This window comes from Nannospalax galili, unplaced genomic scaffold (assembly GCF_000622305.1).
Source record: "Nannospalax galili isolate Female #2095 unplaced genomic scaffold, S.galili_v1.0 scaffold717, whole genome shotgun sequence".
Classification (NCBI taxonomy): domain Eukaryota; kingdom Metazoa; phylum Chordata; class Mammalia; order Rodentia; family Spalacidae; genus Nannospalax; species Nannospalax galili.
In genome coordinates, this window is record NW_008339763.1 from 782,753 (window position 1) to 804,428 (window position 21,676).

Genomic DNA, 21,676 nt, shown 5'->3' on the forward strand with positions numbered 1-21,676 from the left:
TAACAGCATTGGTAAGCTCCAGTTTCAGAGAGACCCTGTCTCAGAAAATAAGGTAGAGAGCTGGAGAGATGAGCCCTTGCTGCTCCTTCAGAGGACCCAAGTTCAATAGCCAATACCCTTGTGTGCCTCACAACTGTCTATAACTCCAGCTCCAGGATCCAACAGTCTTCTGGCCTCTTCAGGCACCCACACACATGGCACAAACACACATACATACACATAAAAATTTAAATAACAAATAAGCTGAGCGTGGTGGCACACACCTTTAATCCCAGCTCTCAGGAGGCAGAGGCAGGCAGATCTCTATGAATTCAAGGCCAGCTTGGTCTACATAGTGAGTTCCAGGCCAGCTGGATCTTCAGGGAGACTCTGTCTCAAAAAGACCAAAAAAAAGTAAATAAAAATATAGAGCAATGAACAAAAACATCCAACATCAACCTCTGGTCTCCAAAGCATGCACATATATGTGGCATGTGCATAAATGAACATGTATAAATACAATAATTTTTTTAAAAACAATTTAGGTCCAAGGGGGCAGGCAAGATGACTCAATGGGTTTCACATAGTGGAAGGAGAGAAGCAACTCCCTCAACTTCTCCTCTGACTTCCACACACATGTTGTGGCATGGAAGCACTTCCTATACTCAAAAGTAACTTTAAACGTTAAAAAACTTTTAGGGCCAGCAAGATGGCTCAGTAGGTAAAGGCACTTGCCACCAAGGCTGACAACCCAGGACTCACATGATAGAAGAGAACCAACTCCTGAAAGTTGTTCTTTGGTTTACACACACACACACACACACACACACAAATATGTGTAATTTTAAAATTATGTTTATGCACGTATTGCCTGCATGTAGGTAAGTGCACCCATGTCATACAATGCCCGAGGAGGACAGAAGAGGCTGTCAGATCCCCCTGGAACTGGAGTTACGCACAGTTGTTAGCTGCCATGTAGGTGCTGGGATTTGAACCCGGGTCTTCTGCAAGAACAACCAGTGTTCTTAACCACTGAACCATCTCTCCAGCCCCTGTATATATGTAATTTTTTTTTTCGGTCTTTTTGAGACAGGATCTCCTTGTAGCCCCAGCTGTCCTGGATTCACCATGGAGCCTCAAACTCACAGAGATCCACCTGTCTCTGCCTCCTGAATGCTGGGATTAAAGGCACACCCGCCCCAATACCTAGCATTCTTCTCCCAGGAAACCATCTCTATAGTGTTTTCTCCTCCTACCACCAGTAATTGATCCACACTCTGTGTCTCTGCTCCATCTACAAAGCGCAACCTATGAGGAGGGCTGCTCCTCCACCCACCCTGACCCTGTCCCAAATGCTCCACAGACCACCTGATAATTGCAGGTTCAGCTCTCTTCCGGCCCTGTATACCCCAGAGCCCTGGAGGGATGGAGATAGAATCCCAGTGTGCTTGCCAAAGTCTCTGGACTTTATTCCAGATTAAGGGCCTCTGCCAGGTGCAAAGAAGGACAAGAGTCATATTGTGACTTGCTGAGGTGGTGAGAGGAGGAAAGTAGATGGTGGACATTAGGCCTTGGTCATCTGCCAGGTCAGTTGTAAGTGCCAGGGTTCGAATCTTGGGGCAGAAAATAGCGCTGCAGTGCAGGCTGCAGGAGCAACGGAGGTAGCGCCCGTTGGGGTGCGGGCCAGCCTGGAGGGAAGGGCTGCAACTCCACCCGGGGCAGCGGCAGCTTCAACATCCGGATTGAGCCTTCACGTGCAGGGGCCCGGTGGGACAGCCTGTGGCCTGGGTGTGGGAGAGCCAGGCAGTGAGGCTATGAGCAAAGGTAGGGTGGGGGCATTAGGGCCCAATCTTTACCCCTGTGTCCACTTGCCTCTTAGCACCATCCCAAAGCTCTGTGTCTTGGCCTCCTGCAGCCGGAGAATGGGGCAGAGCCTGAAAAAGGGAGGGGATTCAGCCAGATCTTGCCCTGCAACCCACACAGGCTCAGCCCAGCCCAGTCCCACCCTGCCCACTGTCCTGCACACCAATGGTCCCTGGGTGGCCGTATCACAGTGTTGGGTCTCATTTGGCGCCAGGACAGGGACAGGGGTGAAAGAGTCAAGCACTCATCCTCTATCAAGCCGAGCTGCTGCACCCGCTGCTTCTCACAGAAGAAATTGAGCGCATCAATATGGCACAAGTCTAGCATCTGCAAGTGTGACCATTCAGTCTGCTCCAGTGGCAGTGGCCTAATATTCAGTGTAGTAGCCTGGTGCCCATGCAAGTAGGTCTCCGGCACAGTGCAGAAGGGCATCAGCGATTCAGGCAGTGCCCGTTTGGTCCGCAGGGTGCGCATATGCACCAGGGTGCTTGGGGCCTGGAGTTCCAAGACTGATGCCTTAAACTCCACCGGTGAAGGCACAGGTGACACTGTCACCTCTGGAACACGAAAGGGCACTTCTGACACTCGAGGTGTCCAAGAGATGCTCATGGTACACAAGGGTGCCCCAGGGATAGGCGAGGCTTGGGAGGAGACCTCCCTGAGAGGCTCCAGAGAAGAACTGGTGGCAGAGTGCTCCAAGATATCCATCTATGGGGGAGTGACACATAGAGGAAGGACCTTTGTCCGTGGCCACTGTAATTTCCATGTCCTCTACCCAAGCCCCAGTCCCGGGGGGGTCTCATCTGGACACCCCCCCACCCCATGCAGCATTCTCCTGTACAGGGAGACTGCAAGAGATGTTCTGGTTGGAGAAAACCCAGGGCATTCCTGTGAGCACCACTGAGCTTCCTCTCTAAGACTTTTGGGAGACCCATGGAGGAGATGACAGGTTCCCATTCGGTGGGCCACCCAACCATTGGCCCACCAGACCTGGAGGATCATGTCATCCAGCTTCTGTTGACACTGTATACGAAGCATGGCCTTGGAGCCAAGGTTGGCACCCTGAACCCAGGTCATCATCTCCTTGAACAGGAAGCCCTCTGGGTCATGGAGGCCCAGCCCATTGAGCAGACTCTTGAGCTCCTTCCTGGCACAGGTGGATGAGGCTTAATCTGAGTCCTCCCAGGCTGCTAGGGAGAACCCAGGAGGAGCACAACTCACTGGCAATTGGCTGGAGAGTAGAGGAAGTAGGACATAATCTCTAGCACAACATCTCGAGACTCCAGGGTGCAGGCCAGGAGCAGCTGCAGTGCCAGCATCACAAACTGCTTCTGAGTCTGATCCTAGGCTCAGGTGGAAGGAGACTGGTCAGTGCTGGAACTGGGGGGGTAGGGATGGGGCTGTGGAGGGACTCACCTGGAGACTGGGGGGCTGGTCTAGGTTGAGCAAGTACAAGAGTTTTTCCTTCAGCTGGTTGCAGAGGTTGCTGCTCATATCAGGCAACAGCCTCAAAAGGGCATTTAGAATATGCACTCGATCTGGCCAGGTGGCCTGTTCTAGGAAGTCCACAAACATCAAGGCCAGGCCCTCCACTGTGCCCATCTCTGGGTAGGCCTGTGGGAAGATGTGCTGAAGCCCTGTCCAGGCCCAACTTTCACTCTGTATGCAGACAGGACAGGCCCCTCCCTTCTCTCCTTCCTCCACCCTATCCTGGGCTTCCCAGCTTCCCAGAGCTCCGAACCTCCAAGGTGAAGATGGGGAACAGCTTTTTGAACCAGTTCTGAACAATGAAAAAATGCAGGAGCCTGGGCAAACGCCCATTGCGCTCTCCCCAGAGCTGGTGCCCACGGTGGTGCAGGGAACCAATGTGGGTCTTGGTCTTGGGGGCTTCATGGGATTTGGAGGGTTTTGTGGTCAAGTCTGGTGAGCTCTAGGGGAAGTGACAGCAGCTGCAGGTCCACCCCTTTGAGCACCAGTCCTACCCTTCCACTGAGCCTGGGGTGCTTACTCCAGCGTCTGGTTCCAATACTTCTAGCTGTTCATCAGAAATCATGGGAGAAGAGATCCAGTCCATCTCTAGCTCCTCCAAGTGCTCCAAGTCCTCTTCTTCCTCCTCCTCTTCCTCTTCCTCCTTCTCTTCCCCTTCCCTGGGAAGCCAGTGGATCAGCTTCCTCCGCCACCTGGCAGTGGAAAACCTGCGGTGCTTTAGCCACAGGTCATCCTGGCTTCCACTGGGCTGCAGAGGGAAGAGTCTAAGAGGCATGTGGCAGGCTGTGGGGATAGCAGTCCCCTCCCTGAAAATCCAAAGCCCTATTTCTTGCCTTGAATCTACTCTGGGAGGAGAGCTCAGCCAGGGATCCAAGGCAGCGGACCTCTGCGTGGAACCACATCCGCTGCAGTACCACAGAGTTGGGCACATGACCAGGGAAGCTGATGGGCCGTGGGCAGTGCTGCAGGTAGATAACAGGGTAGGCTGAGAATCTGAAGCCCCACAGTTGGAACACCACTGGGGAGCAACTCCCGTGAGCATAGGCCTCTAAGAGGCAGCTTGGACTGGCAAAACCTCTGCTCTCAACACACGGATGGGTGGTTTGGCTTGGGAGGCCAGGTAGAAGGACAGTCTCAGGGGTGTGGACTGGAAATTAAATGGGAAATCTGGAGGTGACTGGCTTCTGGTGGGCCCTGACCAAACAGATGCTCTCAATGGTACTTGACCTGAAACCTAACCAGGGATGTCTATAAAAAACATGGTCAAGCGGGGCATGGAAGAAAGGATCCTGGACAGAGCTCAATGGAGTAAGTAGATGGGGCTATGCAAGCTGGAAGGGCCGATGATACACCCGAGCAGGAGCCAGGTGTGAACTGAGCAAGGAAGGGCCTAGAGTCTGTCTGGGTGCCCAGGAGAGCCAAGTATGGCAAGATAGTGAATCTTGAGGGACTGGTGCCACTTGACTTTGCTCTTCTGAAGCACAGGCACTCTGGTCTTCCAGAAAAAGTCCACAGGAAACATAACATTCCACTAGGGAGAGGGATATGCAGACACAATCAGTGGTGAGGGATTCCCTAGTTCAAACCTGGGAGGCAGCAAGGAACCCATGCCCACAGCTACACCAAAACTGGGCCAGGCACTAGAGGCTCCAAGGTGGTCATGGCCCTTGGGTGTGATTGGGACACAATGGCCTACAGCAAAGGGAGATGGGACATTCAAAAAGAATGACCCCTGGAAAGGGGCACCTCTGGGAAGAACCAGGAGGTCTCACCATGTGGGACTTTATGGTGTCAGGAAAGAAGCCCCCGAGGTTTGAGGGAGGCTCCGTGGGCTGTCTCTGCAGCAACAGTGGAGCCTGGGTAGGTAACAGGGATTCAGAATAGAGCACAACCCCCAGAACCCCTTGAAACTGCCCTTGGGTAGGCAGCTTCCCACTTGCTGGATTTCTTACCCTATGCTTGAGGATGGAGGATGTGTTCAGGTTCATGGTCTTCCCTGCAGTCTCATCCCACTGAAGCTGCAGATCCAGACTGAGGCCCAGATCATAGCTCAAAGAAGAATGTGCTAGAAGCTAGGGCATCAAAGGAGTTACCCAAAGAGTTACAAGGTGTCAGGGCAGGGACCACAATGTCAAGCAGGGCTGTAGGAGGAGAAGGAAGCCTCACCTGGGACGCTCGGCTATGCACATTCTGGTGGGTGGGTGGAATGGGCAAGGAGACATGGGGAGGGCAGGCAAAGTGCCTGCCTGGGGCCCCTGGGGTCTGTGGGGCTAGGCGTGTGGGAACTGGTTCAGCTTCCATGCTGACTGAAGCCTGCCCAATATAGGTGGCAGCTTTGGTCTGGTCCCACGTGTCCTGGGACTCTTCCTCTGTGTTGGTGGCCCCGGTGCCCCACTGCCCAGATTCTCTTCCAGATTTTATGTCCTGATACAGGAATAGGTAGCTGTGTCAGGCCTGGGGTAAGGGAAGGGGCCAGGGTCAAGGGTAGGGCAGAGGCAGGGACTGACCCCACACCTACAAGCAGGTCAGGGCCATAGATCAGTTGTAGGTAGTTGTCAAAAGCTTCCTGGCGCAGCTTCCAGGAGGGTGGGGGCCATTCTTTTGGGACCACTAGCCCAAGTCTCAATTGCTGAAGGTCTTGATCCCGGGCCATCAGATCCTCCAAGTCCTGAAGTGGGGATCAGAGATCAGTCTATACTTCATTGAAGACTTGTTATGTGCTGCCCAAGCAACCATGGGGTGGGGGTAGGGCCCCAGGCCAGGGACTGAGAGGCTGTGGCCTGAATCTGGGCATGGGGCAGAGCTGGACATTGGGCTGGCAGGGATTAAGACCCACACTACCTCCTTCAACACTGGCTGCTGAAGTGTTGCTGTGTGGTGATGGATGAAGGGCATAGCTGCACTGGAGACAGGGACAGACACAGGTGAGATCTGGAGCATTACCAGTAGAATGGGTCAGAAGCTTGAGTGAGGACCAGCCAGGAGAAAGGATTCTGGGACTGGGGTGTGGCAGTCCTAGAGGGATTCAGGAATGCAGAGTCCTCATACTAGGGGCACACAGCTAAGCAAGGGCAGATGAACAGGCCTGCCAGCAGACCTGAGGCTATCTGCCCCGTGCAGGCTGGAAAGCCTCTGCAACTGGGCGGATGTCAGTGGCTTCTGGCTGGTCAGTGGCAGCGGAGGGTCATACACCACATCAGGGGCCTTCTGACACAGTTTCTGAGAAAGCAAGTAGAGGTTTGATCCCCGGCCTGGAGCAGCAGCCCCAACTTGACCACCCTGTCCTCACCACATACCTTAACCAGATAGGATGTGGGTAGGTAGAGCTTATGGGACACCAGGCAAAGGCGGGAACCTAGCGCCAGCACTAGGTCCCCACTGTTGCTGGAGAAGGCCAGGGCCTGAGGAGGACCATCCAGCTGCAGGAGCCTGCAGAGATGCCCAGAGCCCCAGAGTCTAGCCCCTGCTTTAGAGTGGGACTCAGGCAGTAGCAAGGGCAAGGCTTTGTCCCCTAAGTCCAGCCACTGGACTTTAACGAGAAGCAGGGTTAGGAGAACCCAGTCCCTCACCACACCCCCTACTCCCACAGCCCACCGTAGCAGGTGGTTCTCCCAGGTCCAGATTCTAACAGTGCAATCCAAGCTGGAACAGGCATAGAGCTTGAGGGTGGGGCAGCAGCACAGGCCTGGGGACAGAGCTAAGGTTAGGAACCAGGTAAGAAGAAGGACTCAGAAAACAAACAAACAAACAAAAAAAAACAGAAAATGTTTAACTGAGAATAAGGATTCAGGTTTCAGCTTTGCTCCACGCTCCTCACCAGTGATGTGATCCATAGGGTCATCCTGTGGCCGGTGGTCATAGCGCATCTTGTCACCTAAGCCAAATTGTACCAGGCCATAGGTGGCACTCTCTGGGTCCTCAAATCCTACAGTGACACGCTTGTCCAGGGCACAGAGCATGACCACTGGGTGGCAACCAGAGAATGTGTGCAGCAGGCTCAGGCTCTCCTCCGCATATGGGAATACTCGCCACATCTTTACAGTCAGATCTCCACCTGTAGGTAGCAGTAGCCAGGGCTGATACTTCAGAAAGGAGAGGGGCTCCCAGGCTGCCTTATAGTGAGAGCAAGTACTGACCTGAAGTCACAATGCTGTTCCAGGTAGACGCAATAGCAGTCACTGGACCTGGACTATGTGCTTCTGTACAAAAGACTGTCACTGATGAGCGCCAATCCAGAACTGACAGAGTGCCATCTGTGTGTCCCATCATCGGCAGGTACCTGCAGGAGGTAACAGAGCCTGCTGGCAGGGGCTCTGTCACTATATTGATCACATTCGGCCCTTCCAGCCTTAGGTGGTCCTAATACCCACCTATTTTTGTTCTTCCAGGCCCAGGCGATGGTGCTGCGGCACAAGTCACCTCGATTCCGGCGCACAATCTCCCAACAGGTGAATGCGCTTCGAGCATCTATGAGGTGGCTATAGAGATGCAGGCAGCAGGGCTGTGGTGCCGGGGGTGCAGGTGAGGGCAGGCGATGTTGCACGACCATGGGAGAGCGTGCTGCATTGACACGTACTAGGTGCCCTGAGCGTGTCAGCAGCCAAAGTGCTTCTCTGGACAAACAATAAGCCACCGAAGTTGCACAGTCCTCTGGCTCTAGCATCAGTGAGCTCACTGTGCATCCAGTTACAGCCGACACCACATAGACTGACCCATCTGCACAGGCGCACACAAGGCGCGAAGGTAGAGATGGGTCAGTGGGTGCTGGCAGCGCTGGTGCCACCTGGAAGTGGAGCACCCGCGCAGACAGCTGCGCCAATGGTGTGTACAAATCGCGAAGGCCAAACAGCTCCACGCTTTTTGAGCACAGAGAGAGCACCGGCCAGCCAGGGCCTGCAGGGGCCAGCAAACGGCTCACTCTCCTAGAGGGTGAATTCCAGCTCCAATTGCCCAGGGTTACCTCTCCCACCTGAGCTGCTGCCTGCAGGTCCCACGTGCGTAGCGTCCCATCCTGCGAGGCGGACACCACCAGTGTGCTGTTCGGGAGCACAGTCATAGCTGTCACCGGGCCTGCAGGAGAGATGCAGGTCAATCTGGTACACTAGAACTTAGGGAGGAGTTCCTGGGATGGAGCCAACACGCAGAAGCTGCCCAGAGCTGGTAGAGATGCTGGACAGACTTGAGCTCTTTAAAAGAGAGGGGCTGCAAGAGCTGTCAGACTGTGGCGCACCTGTGTGGCCCACGAACACCATCCGGATCTGCCAGTCAGCCTCCCACACCTTCACTGTACTGTCCCAGGAAGCTGTCACCATGGCCTCTACCTCCTCACAGTACTCCAGGTCAGAGATGATGCTAGAGGTGGTGGGGAATGGGAAACCATCTGAATTCAGCACAGCCCCTGCAGTGAGTGACTCTCCTCAGGGGATCTGCCTCCCATCCACCTATCCTCTTACTCCCCTCACGTTTTGTGCAGATCCTGGCATACATCTACGAGAGCCCAGGAGTTCAGATCAAAAGTGAGCACGGCTGAGCCATAGGCAGCGAAGCAATGCTGGGGTGTGTGACGGTTAGTTGTGGGACCTAGAGTCAGACGCTGGAGGGAGCCTGTCAGGCCTGGTGGTGGATGCAAGGGTAAACCACAGGACACCAGGCGGCGACCACCTGAACGGAACCTCCAGAGCTCCAGGCTGCCGCTGACTTGGGCCACAAGCAACAGCCCCAGGTTGGGTACCGGTAAGCAGCAAATGGGCTCCTGGCCCAGTTTCTTGCTCACCTGTGGCTTGCTCAGCCACATTAGGTTGAAGTCTGGCCCCAGTATGGCCACACCAGCAGGGCCCCAACCTACGAAGCGACCCACCTCTCCCAGAGGGCCCAGCATGGTCACCAGCCCATTAAGTGCCACAGGAGCCTGCAACTTCACCATTATCCAGCCATCCTTTGTATGCTGGTGCAGGTAACCTGCACCATCTAGCACCACGAAGCGTCTACCCATTAAATCCTGTGCTACTGAGCACAGCCCAGCTGCCACCTCCAGGCGACGCAGTGGCTCCAGCCCATGGGTCAAGCGAGAGACCCGAAGCTCTGATCTTTTTTCCTGTAAACCAGATTAGATAGACCCATATATAAGTGATGGGGGCAGGAGCCCTTTTGCCTAAGGAAACTCCAGAGGACCAGCAGAGTTGGTACCCAGTATCTCTAAGGAAAACCCCACCTAGAAAGAGGCCTTGTAGAGAGCTGCACATTTTCTACAATGTCGTGGAGGTATGCCCGTAGGTGCAGCCACAGCTGTCTGGCCCGGGAACACAGTGTCATGTTCCGCCAACGCTGGCTGTTAGTAAAGAGCTGCAGGACCTGTGGAGGCTCCATGAGATCCAGCTCTGTGGGCCAGAGGAGGCAGTGTCATCTAGAGCCTTGTGCCCCAACCCTAGAGGTCGTGGGTGACAAGGAGCCCTCCTCTGAGGGCCATACTGGGTCAGACTGCCCAAGGGAGTTGCACCTCCAGGACTGAACAGAGTCTGAGTAAGATCTGCTTCCTAGCGGGGCACCTGGATCGTGCTAGGTCCCCTCACCATTCTTTTCCGAGAGAACCCCAGGGTCTGGGACATCATAGTTATTCAGATCATACAGGTCCACCTCCACAGCCAAGTTGTCGCCCTCAGCTGCAAGGGTGCTGTTTGTGTCTATCATGGTGTTCTCCATGTCCTGGAGTCCGGGAGTCCTAACAGCTCTTGGGATTGAATGGTCTCGGGGCAGTAGCTGTTGCTAGGATACCAGAGCTACACGCCCCGCCCCCACGCAGGCCCCGCCCCCACAAACCATCCGGTTCTAAGTCACAGAAACTTTTATTGGAAACGAATGAGCTGCAGCAAAGTGACATTCAGTGCACATGGCCCACCGGGTAAGGTGAGGGGACAAGTGGGCACCAGGGGCCGGCCCAAGACCAGAGCCGGTAAACACTGGGCCCTGTTTACAAAGCCTTAAGTCACTGGCCCTTAGAGCTGGAGTGTACAGGCCCAATAAGAAATACAAAAATAAACTCTGTGGTCCAGATGTTCTGCCTTTGGCAGACTGTTGGTGCAGGGCAGTCACTCTTTCCATAAGGCCCTGTGCTGTCAAGTCCAGCCACAGCTTGGGCAGTAGAAGCCTGCAAGGGTCAGTGGACATCCACAGGCTGAAGTCAAAGGCTAGGTGGGTATGGCCTCAGACAGTGCCAGGACTGTGGCAGTACCAGGGTGTAGCCAGCATCTGGGGAGGCTCTGGGGCTCCTCAGGTGAGCAGATCCAGGCACTGATTGAAGCTGGATGAAGCTGAGGTTTCTGCTCTTCCTCATCACATACAGATCACTGGAACCCTAGGCAGGGGTTGGCACACAGCAGGTCTTCAGGAGGTACCATTAAGACCAGGCAGAGTGGACCCTGATCCCACCCACTCCAGGCTCCAGAGGATGGGGCCACCACCAGCATCACACACCTGTCTTCCTCCATGGTGCTGGTCTCCTCAGCCCCACCCTCACTGCTTCCACCTCCACTCTCTTCCTCAACCTCTTCTGCCCCCAGTTCCAGGTCCAGTGCATTGCCTGCCTCTGAGGGTGTGTAAGTGGAACCACTGGGTGGGAGGAGAAATCAGTCTTAGGACCACCTGCCTGCCCCAGGCCTGCTCAGGGAGGCCAGACCTAGTTAGGAATGGTGTGGGTAGAAGGAGCTGGGGGAAGGAAAGTGGTGGTACCAACCTGATGGAGCGGCAGCTGAAGAAGACAATTCGCTTGAGACGCTTGTTATAAAAGAAATAGTTGAAGGACCAGAGGCTGCCATCCTCCCCAAAGGGGTCTGAGTCCAGATCTGGGTTATAGCTGGAGGGTGGGTCAAGCAGACGTGTGAGGCTTCCACTGCCACACACAGCTGAAGGGCCCACCTGAAAGGACATGAACCCACCTGTAGATATCACATTCAGCTAGGCAGATCTCCTCATCCACTGCATTCCACAGCTGTGGCTTCAGGGCCTTGAAGTCCTCCCGCACAGCTGAGAACAGGCTGCAGTTGACTGCATTTACCACCTAGGGTAGGTTACAGTCAGGGATGACGTAGGTCCAGGGCAGCAGGTGGCTCCCAAGAACCATTCAAAGAGGGAAAAGCAATGGGAATGGCTACAAGGTTTTGGGTCCCTCCACCCATCCTTACCCAGCTGAGACTGGGTTCCCGGCTGAACTCATGGCTCCGGGCTGTGCTGAAGTCATAGTCCGGCCGGAAGGACTCATTGAGTGTGGCAATCAGATAGAAGAGGGTCTTGCGGCTGCACTTGTCGCTGAGGGGACTCTCATCCTCACCACCCTGGCTCTTGCTCAGTCTGCACAGAGACAAATGTCAGTCTAGCCCACCATCCCACATCCTCAAAAAGGCAGGCCCCAACTCAACTCACCTGCTGGGGCTGAGGCCCGAGGTCTGGGGTGGGGACAGTGCTTCCAGCACGTGGGGCTGGCCCTCCTGGCAGAACTGCTTGAACATGTGTTTATCATCTCCCGCCATCTTACATGAGTAGCTTTCGATCCTACAGAATGCAGGCAGGACCATGGAGCATGATGCCCCTGGGGTTTAACTCAGGGACCAAGGCAGTGACCTTTAAGACAGCTGATCCCCGCAGAGCCTCCAGCCTCACCTGCCAATAATATGGGCATCTCCAGTCTCCACTGTCAACTGCGAGTTGATGGCCTCAAAGCTGGAGTTCTCCAGTAGCTTCATGTCCTTTGGGAGGGGACTCCTTGTGCCAGAGGGACTACAATGGGGCTACCTGAAGATGTGGGAAGCCAGCTGTGACTACCTAGTTCCAAAGAGCTCTACCTTCTGCCTTCCTGCCCACTTGCAGGGCACTGTTCCCAGGTAAGTTTAGAGGAGCCCACAGCTCCTCTCCTTTAATCTACCTGCAACTGACACTCAGCTTTGGCAGAGAAATGATACGATCATTTCGTGCAAGCCCACGCTCCAATTCAGCCAACACCTCCTGCACTGTACAGGATCCTGGAACCACCTGGGGGCTCAGCCTGTATTCTGCTCACCCTGGGACTGCTGGATAGTCACTCCCTCGGTTGTTTCCTAGCCCCATCCAAAAAGAACAAGCTAAAGAATGACGCCTGCACTCTGCAAAAACCCTCAGGCTGTGCTAAGGTCCTCAGGGTAAGAACCTGCAATCCCGTTAGAAACCAGGACATCTGGGGCTCACGCCCTATGGATCACCGGGATGGGCGCTCTTTCCCTGTTCTAAGAAGCTCCCTGGAGAGCTCTTAGAGCTCTCGGTTCTATTCTATAAGTATGCCTAGTTCTCCTCGTACGCCAAAAGAAGTGGGAAGGCCCCATGGCTTATGCCAGCGTCCGCCCGGCCGCAGCTCCCGCTAAGCAAGGGGCACTAGCAGAGACGCCGGGGTGGCGGGTGGGGGTGGGGAGGGACGGGACTACAAGCCCCAGGAGGTAGTGCACCAAAGAGAGGCGCTCCCGCTGGGCAGCGACCGAACTACAAGTCCCAGGAGGCAGTGCACTAAGGCGAGGCCTGCCGGGGACTGTGGTTCCCCCCGGTCCCGGGCGGGTCGGGGCGCAGGGCCGACACCCACCTGCCAGGGACGGGCTAGATCGGGCCAGGCTAGCCGGGTAGCTTGGCGTTGGGGCCGAGGCGAAGGCGGCGGGGGTCTGCGCGCAGCGCGGGCAGCGACCGAACTACAAGTCCCAGGAGGCAGTGCACTAAGGCGAGGCCTGCCGGGGACTGTGGTTCCCCCCGGTCCCGGGCGGGTCGGGGCGCAGGGCCGACACCCACCTGCCAGGGACGGGCTAGATCGGGCCAGGCTAGCCGGGTAGCTTGGCGTTGGGGCCGAGGCGAAGGCGGCGGGGGTCTGCGCGCAGCGCGGGCTCCTCAGAGCTGGAGGGCGGCGCCGCGGCCTCCACTCGGGCCGCACTGTTTTCGGGGGAAGCTTCGCGGCGACGTCCCGTTACTCCAGGCCTTGCCGGCCCATGCGGGCTGCCACCGCCACATAGCCTCTCCCCGCTGCAGCTCCCGCCTTCCCGACCGACCTGCCGCGGACCGCTACAGATCACCAGCGAGAGAACCAAACAGCGACCTCCGCCTCCCCCGGCCAGACAACAACAAGCGTCCGCAAGGCCCGGCCCCACTGCCCTAAATGGTCCGCTTAGCTTCGGAACACACAGCTCGACGAGCCATTGGGGGCGCTTTCTGTCACTCAGTGCTATCTTCCAAGCCTATTGGCTGAATGGTCTATCTATCAGTTCCTGGCTAACGAACCCGCCTCTTTTCTTAGTGTTCATTGGCTAAGATCACTCCCACTCCGCCCCCGGTGGCCAACCCTGTTCCCAGAACCATAACCACTCACGGAGTGCTCGGTGTGGGTGCTGGGTCCCTTACCGCGCGCTCCAGCCAGGTGCTGGGGTAGTGTTGTCTGGCAGCAGAGTTCACGCTTGCCCTCTGTTGGTGACTAGTGCTCGGTCCTTAACGCTGCCCGCGGGCCCAGCTCACCCGGGACTGCCCGGCCCCTGTCTGGAGATCCTCGGACCTAGTCCACCCCGAACACAGCAGTTCAGGCTCAGTCGGTGGGTCTTTTCGGTTTCCGACGCTCTGACGCATCCACACGGAACCCAGGCTCACAGCCCGGGTTTCCTCCGGAGGAAGCGCTTAGTCGTCCTGTATCACGGAAGCGGGCTCGGAGGGCAGGACCCTGCCGGATCCGATTATGGCGCCGCCCGCCGGCGGGACGGCAGCGGCCGAAGACTCGGGTTTGCCGTCTGTGCTCCTGGCTGTGCATGCCGCGGTGAGGCCCCTGGGCGCCGGGCAGGACGCCGAGGCGCAGCTGCACCGGCTGCAGCTGAGTGCAGATCCGGAGCGGCCTGGGCGCTTCCGGCTGGAGCTGTTAGGCGAGGGCCCAGGGGCGGTGAGTGTGGGCCGGCGTCATCCCCCCCCCCGCCCCCGCGGTGTCCTGCAGAGTGCCCTTAAGCAGTTACTTTTTTAGCTTCTCTGTAAAATGGAATGAGTCTAATACTTGCTTTACAAGTAGACAGGACGTATGTCACCTGTTTCTTGAATCCTGTGATTCAAGGTGAGGGACCACTGACCCTGGGCTCCCTCTTCAGGTCAGTTTCGAGTGGCCCTTGGAGTCTATTTGCTACACCATCCGTGGCCCCAACCTACATGAGCTGCAACCTCCGCCAGGAGGGCCTGGCACCTTCAGTGTGCACTTCCTCAACTCTCAAGAAGCACAACAGTGGGCAGCCCTGGTGCGAGGTGCTACCTCGGAGGGACAAAATGGTCAGTGCCTTGGAATAAAGGCTTATTTGGAGTAGCCCAGGACTCCTAGTCGTGGGTGGGAACAGTGATGGGAGAAGCTGGGCATCTGAAAAGACCTCCACGAGGGGGGAAATAGGAGGTTCAGGAACTGACATCTGGAATACCAGACAAGTGTGCAACGGAAAAGCAAGCCAGAGCAGAGCTGCAGTATTGAGAGTTGAAGAACAACAGTGTGTGTGTGTGTATATATATATATATATATATGTTCAGTGGAAGAATGACAGACTCAGGTCTGTGCTACTTAAAAATAGAGTGAAGTCATGGGGTGGTGCAGACAAAGCTGGAGAGAAGGCCAGAGGTTCTTAGGAGATGGAATTAGATAGGTTTCATGATTGTTTAATGGAAGAGTTGGTGAACAAGACAGAGACAGAGGGACCAGGTAACAGAAATCTTGTACACAGGGCCTGTTTGGGAGGGCATGGAGATAGCTGGGGCTCTGGAGAGATAAAGATTGGGAGTTGGAGAGGTCAGCCAAAGTCACTAGGGAAGGAAAAAAGGGCCTGGCATGTAGCCAGTGCTTGGGGGAAATTTCAGAAGGAAAACACACAAATAAGACCTGAGGAAGAGCTTCTAGAGGTGCAGGAAGACAGCCAGACATGATGTAACAGAGAGCAGAGTAAGTCAGCACTGAAAAAGAGACCTTGTAAGCCATCCATTCACCAAATATGTGTGTGCAACCTTGCTTCATACTGTTCATGGTTTGTGACAGTTTCACCATGCAATTCAGGATGATCTCAAGTGTACTATGTAGCCTAGCTAGGCTGGCCTTGAATTCTCAGTGATCCTCTTGCCTCTGCATATGGTATTGGGATTATGGATGTGCACCACCACACTCAACTGCTGAGCACTACTGTTTTTTGGTGTGTGTATGGGTGTGCATGTGTTTGCATGCAGGCACACATGTACCACAGCATGTGTGGAGGCCAGGTGTCAGTCCTCATCTTTCACCTTGTTTGAGACAGTCTGGTCTTTTTTGTGGTAAGTTGCTTTGTAAGCCACTGATTGCCCCCCACCACATACAAAGCAGTTTTTGCATGTTTTTTTTTTCTTTTTTAAAAATATTTTATTTTTTGGGGGGGTACTTACTTTGTCTTCATCTCCCATCTCACTTGTAGGAACACTGGAATTACAGATGCACACTACCATGTCCAGCCACCTTTAAGTGGATTCTAGGAATTTGAACTTAGGTCTTCTTGCTTTCCTGACAAGTTCTTTAACCCACTGAGCCATCTTCCCACTTCTCTAATGTGAACCAAACCTCTAATCTGCCCTCCTTGGAGTATTCATTTCTAGAGGGGAGGCAGATGTGTAAAATGAGTGAGTAAACTTCAGTCAGATGGTGGAGTGAATGAGAAAGCTACTTACAACAGGGAAGACTTCTCCAGAGAATGACACAAGTGAAATGTAAAAATCATGGCTTGAGCCGGGCGTGGTGGCGCACACCTGTAGTCCCAGCACTTGGGAGGCAGAGGCAGGTGGATCTTTGTGAGTTCAAGGCCTGCCTGGTCTACACAGTGAGTTTCAGGCCAGCTGGGGCTACAGGGAGACCCTGTCTCAAAAAGACCAAAAAAAGGAAAAAAGAAAAAAAATCATGGCTTGAGTCGTGTGGTCCAGGAGACAGCAAGTACAGAGCTCCTAGGGGAATATACAAGTGACCCTCAGAGCACACAAGAAGTGCCAGGTTCTTGGAGGGCTCTGTTCATTTTATGGAGAGGCAGTTCAGGACAGCAAAGGGCCTCAGACCATCCTGGGAGCTGTCAGCACTAGGTGGACATCACTCATCACAGTGTACTTGCTTTCAGCGGGAGGTAAGGGGGAAGACGGCAGTATGCCCAGGTTTGCAAGGATGCCCAGGACAGGCAGCATAAATGTGTTCTGTGCAGATTGGGGAGCCAGGAGAGGGTAGGACCTTGAAGACACCAAGAGGATGTGACTACAGTTGTGCTTTTGGGCAGGGTATGGCAGGCCCTGATCTGAGGGCTTACTTTGCTTATGCTATACAAAGCTGGGGGCACAGGTGGGACCAGGCAAGCAGAGGATTAAAAAAGATTGTAGTCTCAAGGATGAGCCAAATGCAGCTCCAGTACCAACATAAGCTAGGCAGGACTTCTTTTTTAAAAATTTTTTTGATTTTTTGGTGTTTATGAGTATATTGCTTGCATGTATATCAGTGCACCCATATCATGCAATGCCTGCAGAGGTCAGTGGAAGCCACCAGTCTACTTCACATCTTCCCTCCTAGGCAGTGGCAGCCCAGCTCTGGCCACAGAAACAAGCCCTGTTTCTCCACCATGTCCTTCTGTGGCCCCAATACCCAAAGCAACCGAATCTGAGGTGGATCTTCCTCCAAGTTCTGGAGACTTGAAAAACGGTAACAACAGGTAGCTGGAGGGAATTTGGGGGCTGTGGCTGATGTGTGGTTGTGATAACTCTCTTTTCTTCGTGTAGAAGAGCTGGCTACTCGTCTGGCCCAGGCCATTATAGGTGGGGATGAGAAAGAGGCAGCCCAAGTGGCAGCAATCCTGGCACAGCATCATGCGGCTCTCAGTGTCCAGCTCAGGGAGGCCTGTTTCCCACCAGGTCCCATCAGGTGAGGCCTGATCTTCCTCACCATGTCCTGACCTTCCCAGGTTCCCTGTCCAACTCCATCTACATTTTTGACTCAGGCTGCAAGTCACAGTTGAAGATGTCACATCTGCTTTGTCCTCTGCCTCATCTGCTCATGTCTCACTGCAGATCCACCCCCACTCCTCTATTGCAGCCCTCCAGGAACAAGTAAGCATGGGGCCTAGGGAACCCTTTGGGGTGATGTGTGTGCAGGGATCCGGGTGACATTAATTGCCCCTGATGTTCTGGGTTCAGGTGTTCTCAGACTTCGGTTTCCCACCAGCTGTGCAGCACTGGGTCATTGGGAAGTCCCTGTGTGTGCCTGAACGTAGCATTGCTTCCTATGGGGTCCGGCAAGATGGGGACCCTGCGTTTCTCTACCTGCTCTCAGCCCCCCGAGAAGCTTCAGGTCAGTACTTAATTGGAGTAAGGGAGGTGGGGTGCAGTCTGAAATACCTCTGAGCCACCTCTTCTGCCATAGGACATAGCCCTCAGCAGCCCCAGATGGATGGTGAATTAGGATGTTTGTTTCCTCAGTCATTGGAGCTGCCCCAAGTCCTTCAGCCCTCCAGCTCCAGCCTTCCCAGTCCCCCTCAGGTGGGCAAATGACCAGAGCCTCCGGGAATGGGCCAGACATGGGCACCCGTGGGTATTGGAAGGAGCTGGGAAGCACCAACAGTCCTCCCACCTCCCTAGCCTGGCTGGCCCTGCCCTTCATGCACCTTCATCAATGCCCTAAGCCGTCCTGGCTGTGAGATGTGTAGCACTCAGAGGCCGTGTGCTTGGGATCCCCTTCCTACAGCCTCCACCTAGCAGCCACCAAAGGTAAAAGAGACTTGGTGGGGATAAGGGTGTACAGAGTAGAATAGGAATAACCTGTCATCCTCCCCAGGTTACAGAGACCATGGCCCTCCCCTCACCAACCCATCCCTGGACCACCATCTGCATTTCACAGGAGACCTCTGCTGCTTATTGGGGAGAGAGATACCATTAGGAGACAAGGGCCAAAAGCCATGAATTAAAGACACATAAAAACCAGTCCAGTGTCCTGGTCTTGGTGCAGAGCTGCCTTAGCCCAGCTGCCAGGGCTGTTCAGACCAAGGAAACAGAATCTGCCCCTTCAGCAGGTGGGGTTCCCCATGCCCAGGGGACCTCTGAAAAGTGGCTTAGACTCAAGTTCCTACTGGGGCTCCCTGGGCTGCAATCTGCTAAGGGTTCCTCTCACTGAACCCTGATTCCCCATTGTTGCCCTTCTGGAACGTGCCTAAATTTCAGTCATTGCTCAGCTACTCCTGCAAGGATGACACCGGCAATGGGAGGGGGCATTTTCCTCCCCTACTTAAGGACAAAGGAAGCCTGAGCACCAGAAGTCCTGAGTGGACTGCTGCCAAAGTCATGTTTGTGATTCTGACTATGATCTGTCAGTGCCCTCGGGTGCCATACCATGTGAACCTAGTCATTGCCAGTTTTTCAGACCTCTAGAATGCTAGGTGTCATTCAAATAATGATACTTCCACATGACATTCTACCTGTCAAGACTTAGGAGACATTTTAGGGGCCCTTCACCTGCCTGCTTACTCCCAATTTCCCAACATGTTAGGAATCTTCCTAGCCTTCCAAACATAGCTGTTCCACCTGCCCCTCCTTGTGCTAAGATATTGAAGGCTCCCTGTTGTCCTCAGACTGGTTCTCTTCTGCTACCCCTTTCCATCTCTGCCAAGGTACATACATGCTGCTGCCTATTAACTGCCAGTTTTTGCCTTCTGTCTCACATTTAGCACTGCCAGATACTGGGCAAGGCGGGACACAACATTGGGGGGAAATATAGATCCAAGGGTTCCTTTTAAGAATGTGTTCCAGTCATTTAACAGCTTAAATGTATATGTTGAGAAAATTAATTTATTCCCATGATGAGAACTGAAGGAAGATCTGGAGGAAAAGCCTGGTCTCCTGCCCCTTCTCCTTGTCCCAATGAAAAGGGGCCAGGCCAGTGGACCAGATGAAGCCTGAACAGGTCTAGGACTGTTCCCAGGCTTTGAGGGCCTGTTCAGGCAAGATGGCAAGCAGATGCTGGACAGGGTCACTTGGGCGGCCGATATGCCAGCTTTCGACTCTTCATAACTGACCACTTATGCCGCTTCATGGCATAGACCAGGGGCAGTAGCAAGCCCATCATCAACAACATCTGGGAACAAAGCAAGCTCAGAGATGAAAGAGGAAAGAACCCCCACCTCCCACCCATCAACTACTGCCCACTATGGCCCTAGACAACCCTTCACCTTGAGCCCCATGCGTTTGCGATGGTCATGCTCTGGCTCAGATGCCCAGCGCAGGAAGGTGGCAACATCCTTGGCGACTTGTGACATGGTAGCGGGAGTACCTGGGCAAAGGACAACTGGTAAGAACTACCATTAGGGACCTGTGTCAATCCAGGGAACCCCAGTGCATTTGCTCCACAGAGGCAGAGACTGACCGTATCTAAGACTTCAAAGGTAAAAGTAACCCACAGTACTATGAAAGCTGCCCTCAGAGCCACCTCAAATTTGCAGACAACATGCCAGGTGAGAAGGAAGCAGCACCTCTGGGCCCAGGAATATATGGGAAATGTCCTAGGAGTGGGAAAGGACTGGTGGTAAAACACACTCACCATCATCATACTCCAAAACATCAGTGTAGATGGGAGGAGCCATGCCAATGGCCTGGCCAGGGAAGTAAGGGTTGAAGTAGAGGCCTTCTCGCAGTGATACCCCAGTGGGGGGCTCACAGTAGCCGGTGAGTAAGGAAAATACATAGTCCTCACCACCGTGCCTGAAACCAGATCCATGGCTCAGCCCCTGACCCAAGGCAGATTTTGCAACCCCTCTCCTGCCCCAACTCTGGGCAGCCCACGTACCTAGCTCGCACGATGTAGCTGAGGTCGGGGGGCAAGGCTCCATTGTTGGCAGCTCTGGCAGCCTCAGGGTTGGGATATGGTTTTGGGAAATAGTCGGACAACTTCCCTGGCCTCATGAACATCTCCCCATCGTCATTGGGGCCATCCTGGACCTCCACCTGCCGCCAAGAGCCCCATCACAATCCTTCAGTCCCACCACAGTAGAAACCCCAAGCCCTGCATCCACCATCCCAGAGCCCCACACCTCCTCAGCCAGCGCCTTAGCTTCGGCTTCCGTGTAGCACACGCCCACCAGGTGGCGGTAAGCCACGTAATCCATGCTGTGGCAGGAAGAGCACACCTGCTTATATACCTGGAAACCTCTCCGGATGCTAGAGAGAGAGAAGGGTTAGAGGGACGAAGATTCCGGGCCACCCAAAAGCTCCCCCAGCCCACCATCTACACACCTACCTGGTGTGATCCAGGGAGGAGAGGAGGCCGCTGTGAGACCATGGATAGCTGGGGGGGTGCAGCTCCAGGTCACTGGCACTCACAGCAGAATGCAGAGCCACAGCTAGCCCTGCACCCCCGGCGGCCAGCATGCCCAGCGCTGACAGCATCACCTTCCGGCCCCGGGAAAGGCCAGGTTTCGAGGACAAGGACACTGCCTGCAAAAGCCCCGCTCAGCGCCTGCCAAGACCCCACCACCCACCTGGGGACCCGACCGGCACTCTTCTCTCCCGGAACACGGCCGCCCAGCCCCACTGCCCGGGCACCAGGGACACAATGCCCGCCGAAACCTCCTGCGCGGCGGCTCCGTGGAGCAGGTGAGGCGTGCCCGGGCGGACCAAGGTCATGGGCAGCCGGCCGAGATCAGGCTGGGGTCACCCGAGGGCACCAGCAGGGTCTAGACAGCGGGATTCAGAGCCGCTGGGACGCGCCCTCCGCAGAGTCCCCGTACTTGGTGCCCTCCCGCTCCTGCCCGGCCCGCTGACCCGGAGCTCCGGCCTCCGCGCCCTGCAGCTCCGAGGCCTGGACGCCCAGCAAGGCTCCAGGGCCACGCCTCTCGTTGACAGGAGCCCAGCGGGCAGCGGGCACTCTGGGGGTGAACACCTCCGGCGCACGCCCCGAGCCTCCCCGCCGTGACCTTCAGCGCTGCCGGACGGGCGGGGACCGGGCTGAGAGGGCGCTCACCTGAGGGGTCCGGAACGGGAGCTGCCCCGGCCGCGCGCGGCCCAGCAGGCCCCGGGCATGCGCGCCCGGAAGCCCTGCGCCCCGCGGGCCCAGAACTGCCCCGCGAAGCGAAGCCGCTGCCGCCGCCATATCGGCCCCCTTCAGCGAGGCCGCCCGTTCCCGTCGGCCCCTGCAGGCACCGGCACCGATACTACTTCAGACCACGCGAGAGCAGGCCTGGGGGCGGAGCCAGAAGGCAGGGGCGGGGCGAGCTGTCAGGCAGGGGCGGGGCTGTCAGGGATCTTGCCGGCCACTCTAGTCTCAGTGGGACCCCGGGGGGGGGGGGGGGGGCAGGCG

General features: G+C 55.5%; 5 protein-coding genes across 9 annotated transcripts; 2 read left to right on the forward strand and 3 right to left on the reverse strand.

The window, feature by feature from the left end:
- Positions 1-1,424: 1,424 nt before the first annotated feature.
- On the reverse strand, positions 1,425-10,029 carry Wdr97 (WD repeat domain 97). The gene is made up of 24 exons (XM_029564240.1): positions 9,900-10,029; positions 9,571-9,707; positions 8,793-9,424; positions 8,561-8,682; positions 7,701-8,400; positions 7,467-7,609; positions 7,148-7,384; positions 6,925-7,015; positions 6,627-6,759; positions 6,428-6,549; positions 6,172-6,232; positions 5,849-5,998; positions 5,497-5,754; positions 5,283-5,402; positions 5,103-5,186; positions 4,215-4,292; positions 3,851-4,078; positions 3,584-3,772; positions 3,259-3,456; positions 3,064-3,185; positions 2,623-2,989; positions 2,006-2,550; positions 1,848-1,913; positions 1,425-1,756 (listed from the first exon to the last, which is right to left on the reverse strand). Exons 1-24 carry the CDS (start codon positions 10,027-10,029, stop codon positions 1,567-1,569), a joined length of 5,103 nt encoding a protein of 1,700 aa, XP_029420100.1. The 3' UTR covers positions 1,425-1,566.
- Positions 10,030-10,153: 124 nt separating this feature from the next.
- On the reverse strand, positions 10,154-13,867 carry Maf1 (MAF1 homolog, negative regulator of RNA polymerase III). Of its 4 annotated transcripts, none has more exons than XM_008834464.3 (8): positions 13,732-13,867; positions 11,983-12,114; positions 11,746-11,874; positions 11,508-11,673; positions 11,262-11,383; positions 11,060-11,179; positions 10,801-10,935; positions 10,154-10,681 (listed from the first exon to the last, which is right to left on the reverse strand). In XM_008834464.3, the coding sequence occupies exons 2-8, from the start codon at positions 12,063-12,065 to the stop codon at positions 10,660-10,662; spliced, it is 777 nt and encodes a 258-aa protein (XP_008832686.1). In that variant the 5' UTR covers positions 12,066-12,114; positions 13,732-13,867; the 3' UTR covers positions 10,154-10,659. The 4 variants fall into 4 exon arrangements, with proteins under 4 accessions (XP_008832686.1, XP_008832685.1, XP_008832684.1 ...); XM_008834463.2 differs by lacking the exon at positions 13,732-13,867 and adding an exon at positions 13,129-13,486; XM_008834462.3 differs by lacking the exon at positions 13,732-13,867 and adding an exon at positions 12,929-13,025.
- On the forward strand, positions 12,121-13,521 carry LOC115070620. The gene is made up of 3 exons (XM_029564241.1): positions 12,121-12,203; positions 12,734-12,882; positions 13,083-13,521. Exons 1-3 carry the CDS (start codon positions 12,121-12,123, stop codon positions 13,487-13,489), a joined length of 639 nt encoding a protein of 212 aa, XP_029420101.1. The 3' UTR covers positions 13,490-13,521.
- A 48-nt stretch (positions 13,868-13,915) lies between the features above and the next one.
- Positions 13,916-18,312, forward strand: Sharpin (SHANK associated RH domain interactor). Of its 2 annotated transcripts, none has more exons than XM_008834460.3 (9): positions 13,916-14,254; positions 14,454-14,628; positions 16,910-17,038; positions 17,116-17,257; positions 17,334-17,442; positions 17,530-17,683; positions 17,756-17,871; positions 17,971-18,099; positions 18,167-18,312. In XM_008834460.3, exons 1-8 carry the CDS (start codon positions 14,057-14,059, stop codon positions 18,085-18,087), a joined length of 1,140 nt encoding a protein of 379 aa, XP_008832682.1. In that variant the 5' UTR covers positions 13,916-14,056; the 3' UTR covers positions 18,088-18,099; positions 18,167-18,312. The 2 variants fall into 2 exon arrangements, with proteins under 2 accessions (XP_008832682.1, XP_029420063.1); XM_029564203.1 differs by having other exon boundaries at positions 13,916-14,134.
- Positions 18,313-19,153: 841 nt separating this feature from the next.
- LOC103735265 (cytochrome c1, heme protein, mitochondrial) lies at positions 19,154-21,530 on the reverse strand. Its single transcript, XM_008834467.3, has 7 exons — positions 21,341-21,530; positions 20,618-20,814; positions 20,412-20,538; positions 20,168-20,325; positions 19,922-20,082; positions 19,554-19,654; positions 19,154-19,459 (listed from the first exon to the last, which is right to left on the reverse strand). The coding sequence occupies exons 1-7, from the start codon at positions 21,467-21,469 to the stop codon at positions 19,355-19,357; spliced, it is 978 nt and encodes a 325-aa protein (XP_008832689.1). The 5' UTR covers positions 21,470-21,530; the 3' UTR covers positions 19,154-19,354.
- Between the last annotated feature and the right edge of the window lie 146 nt (positions 21,531-21,676).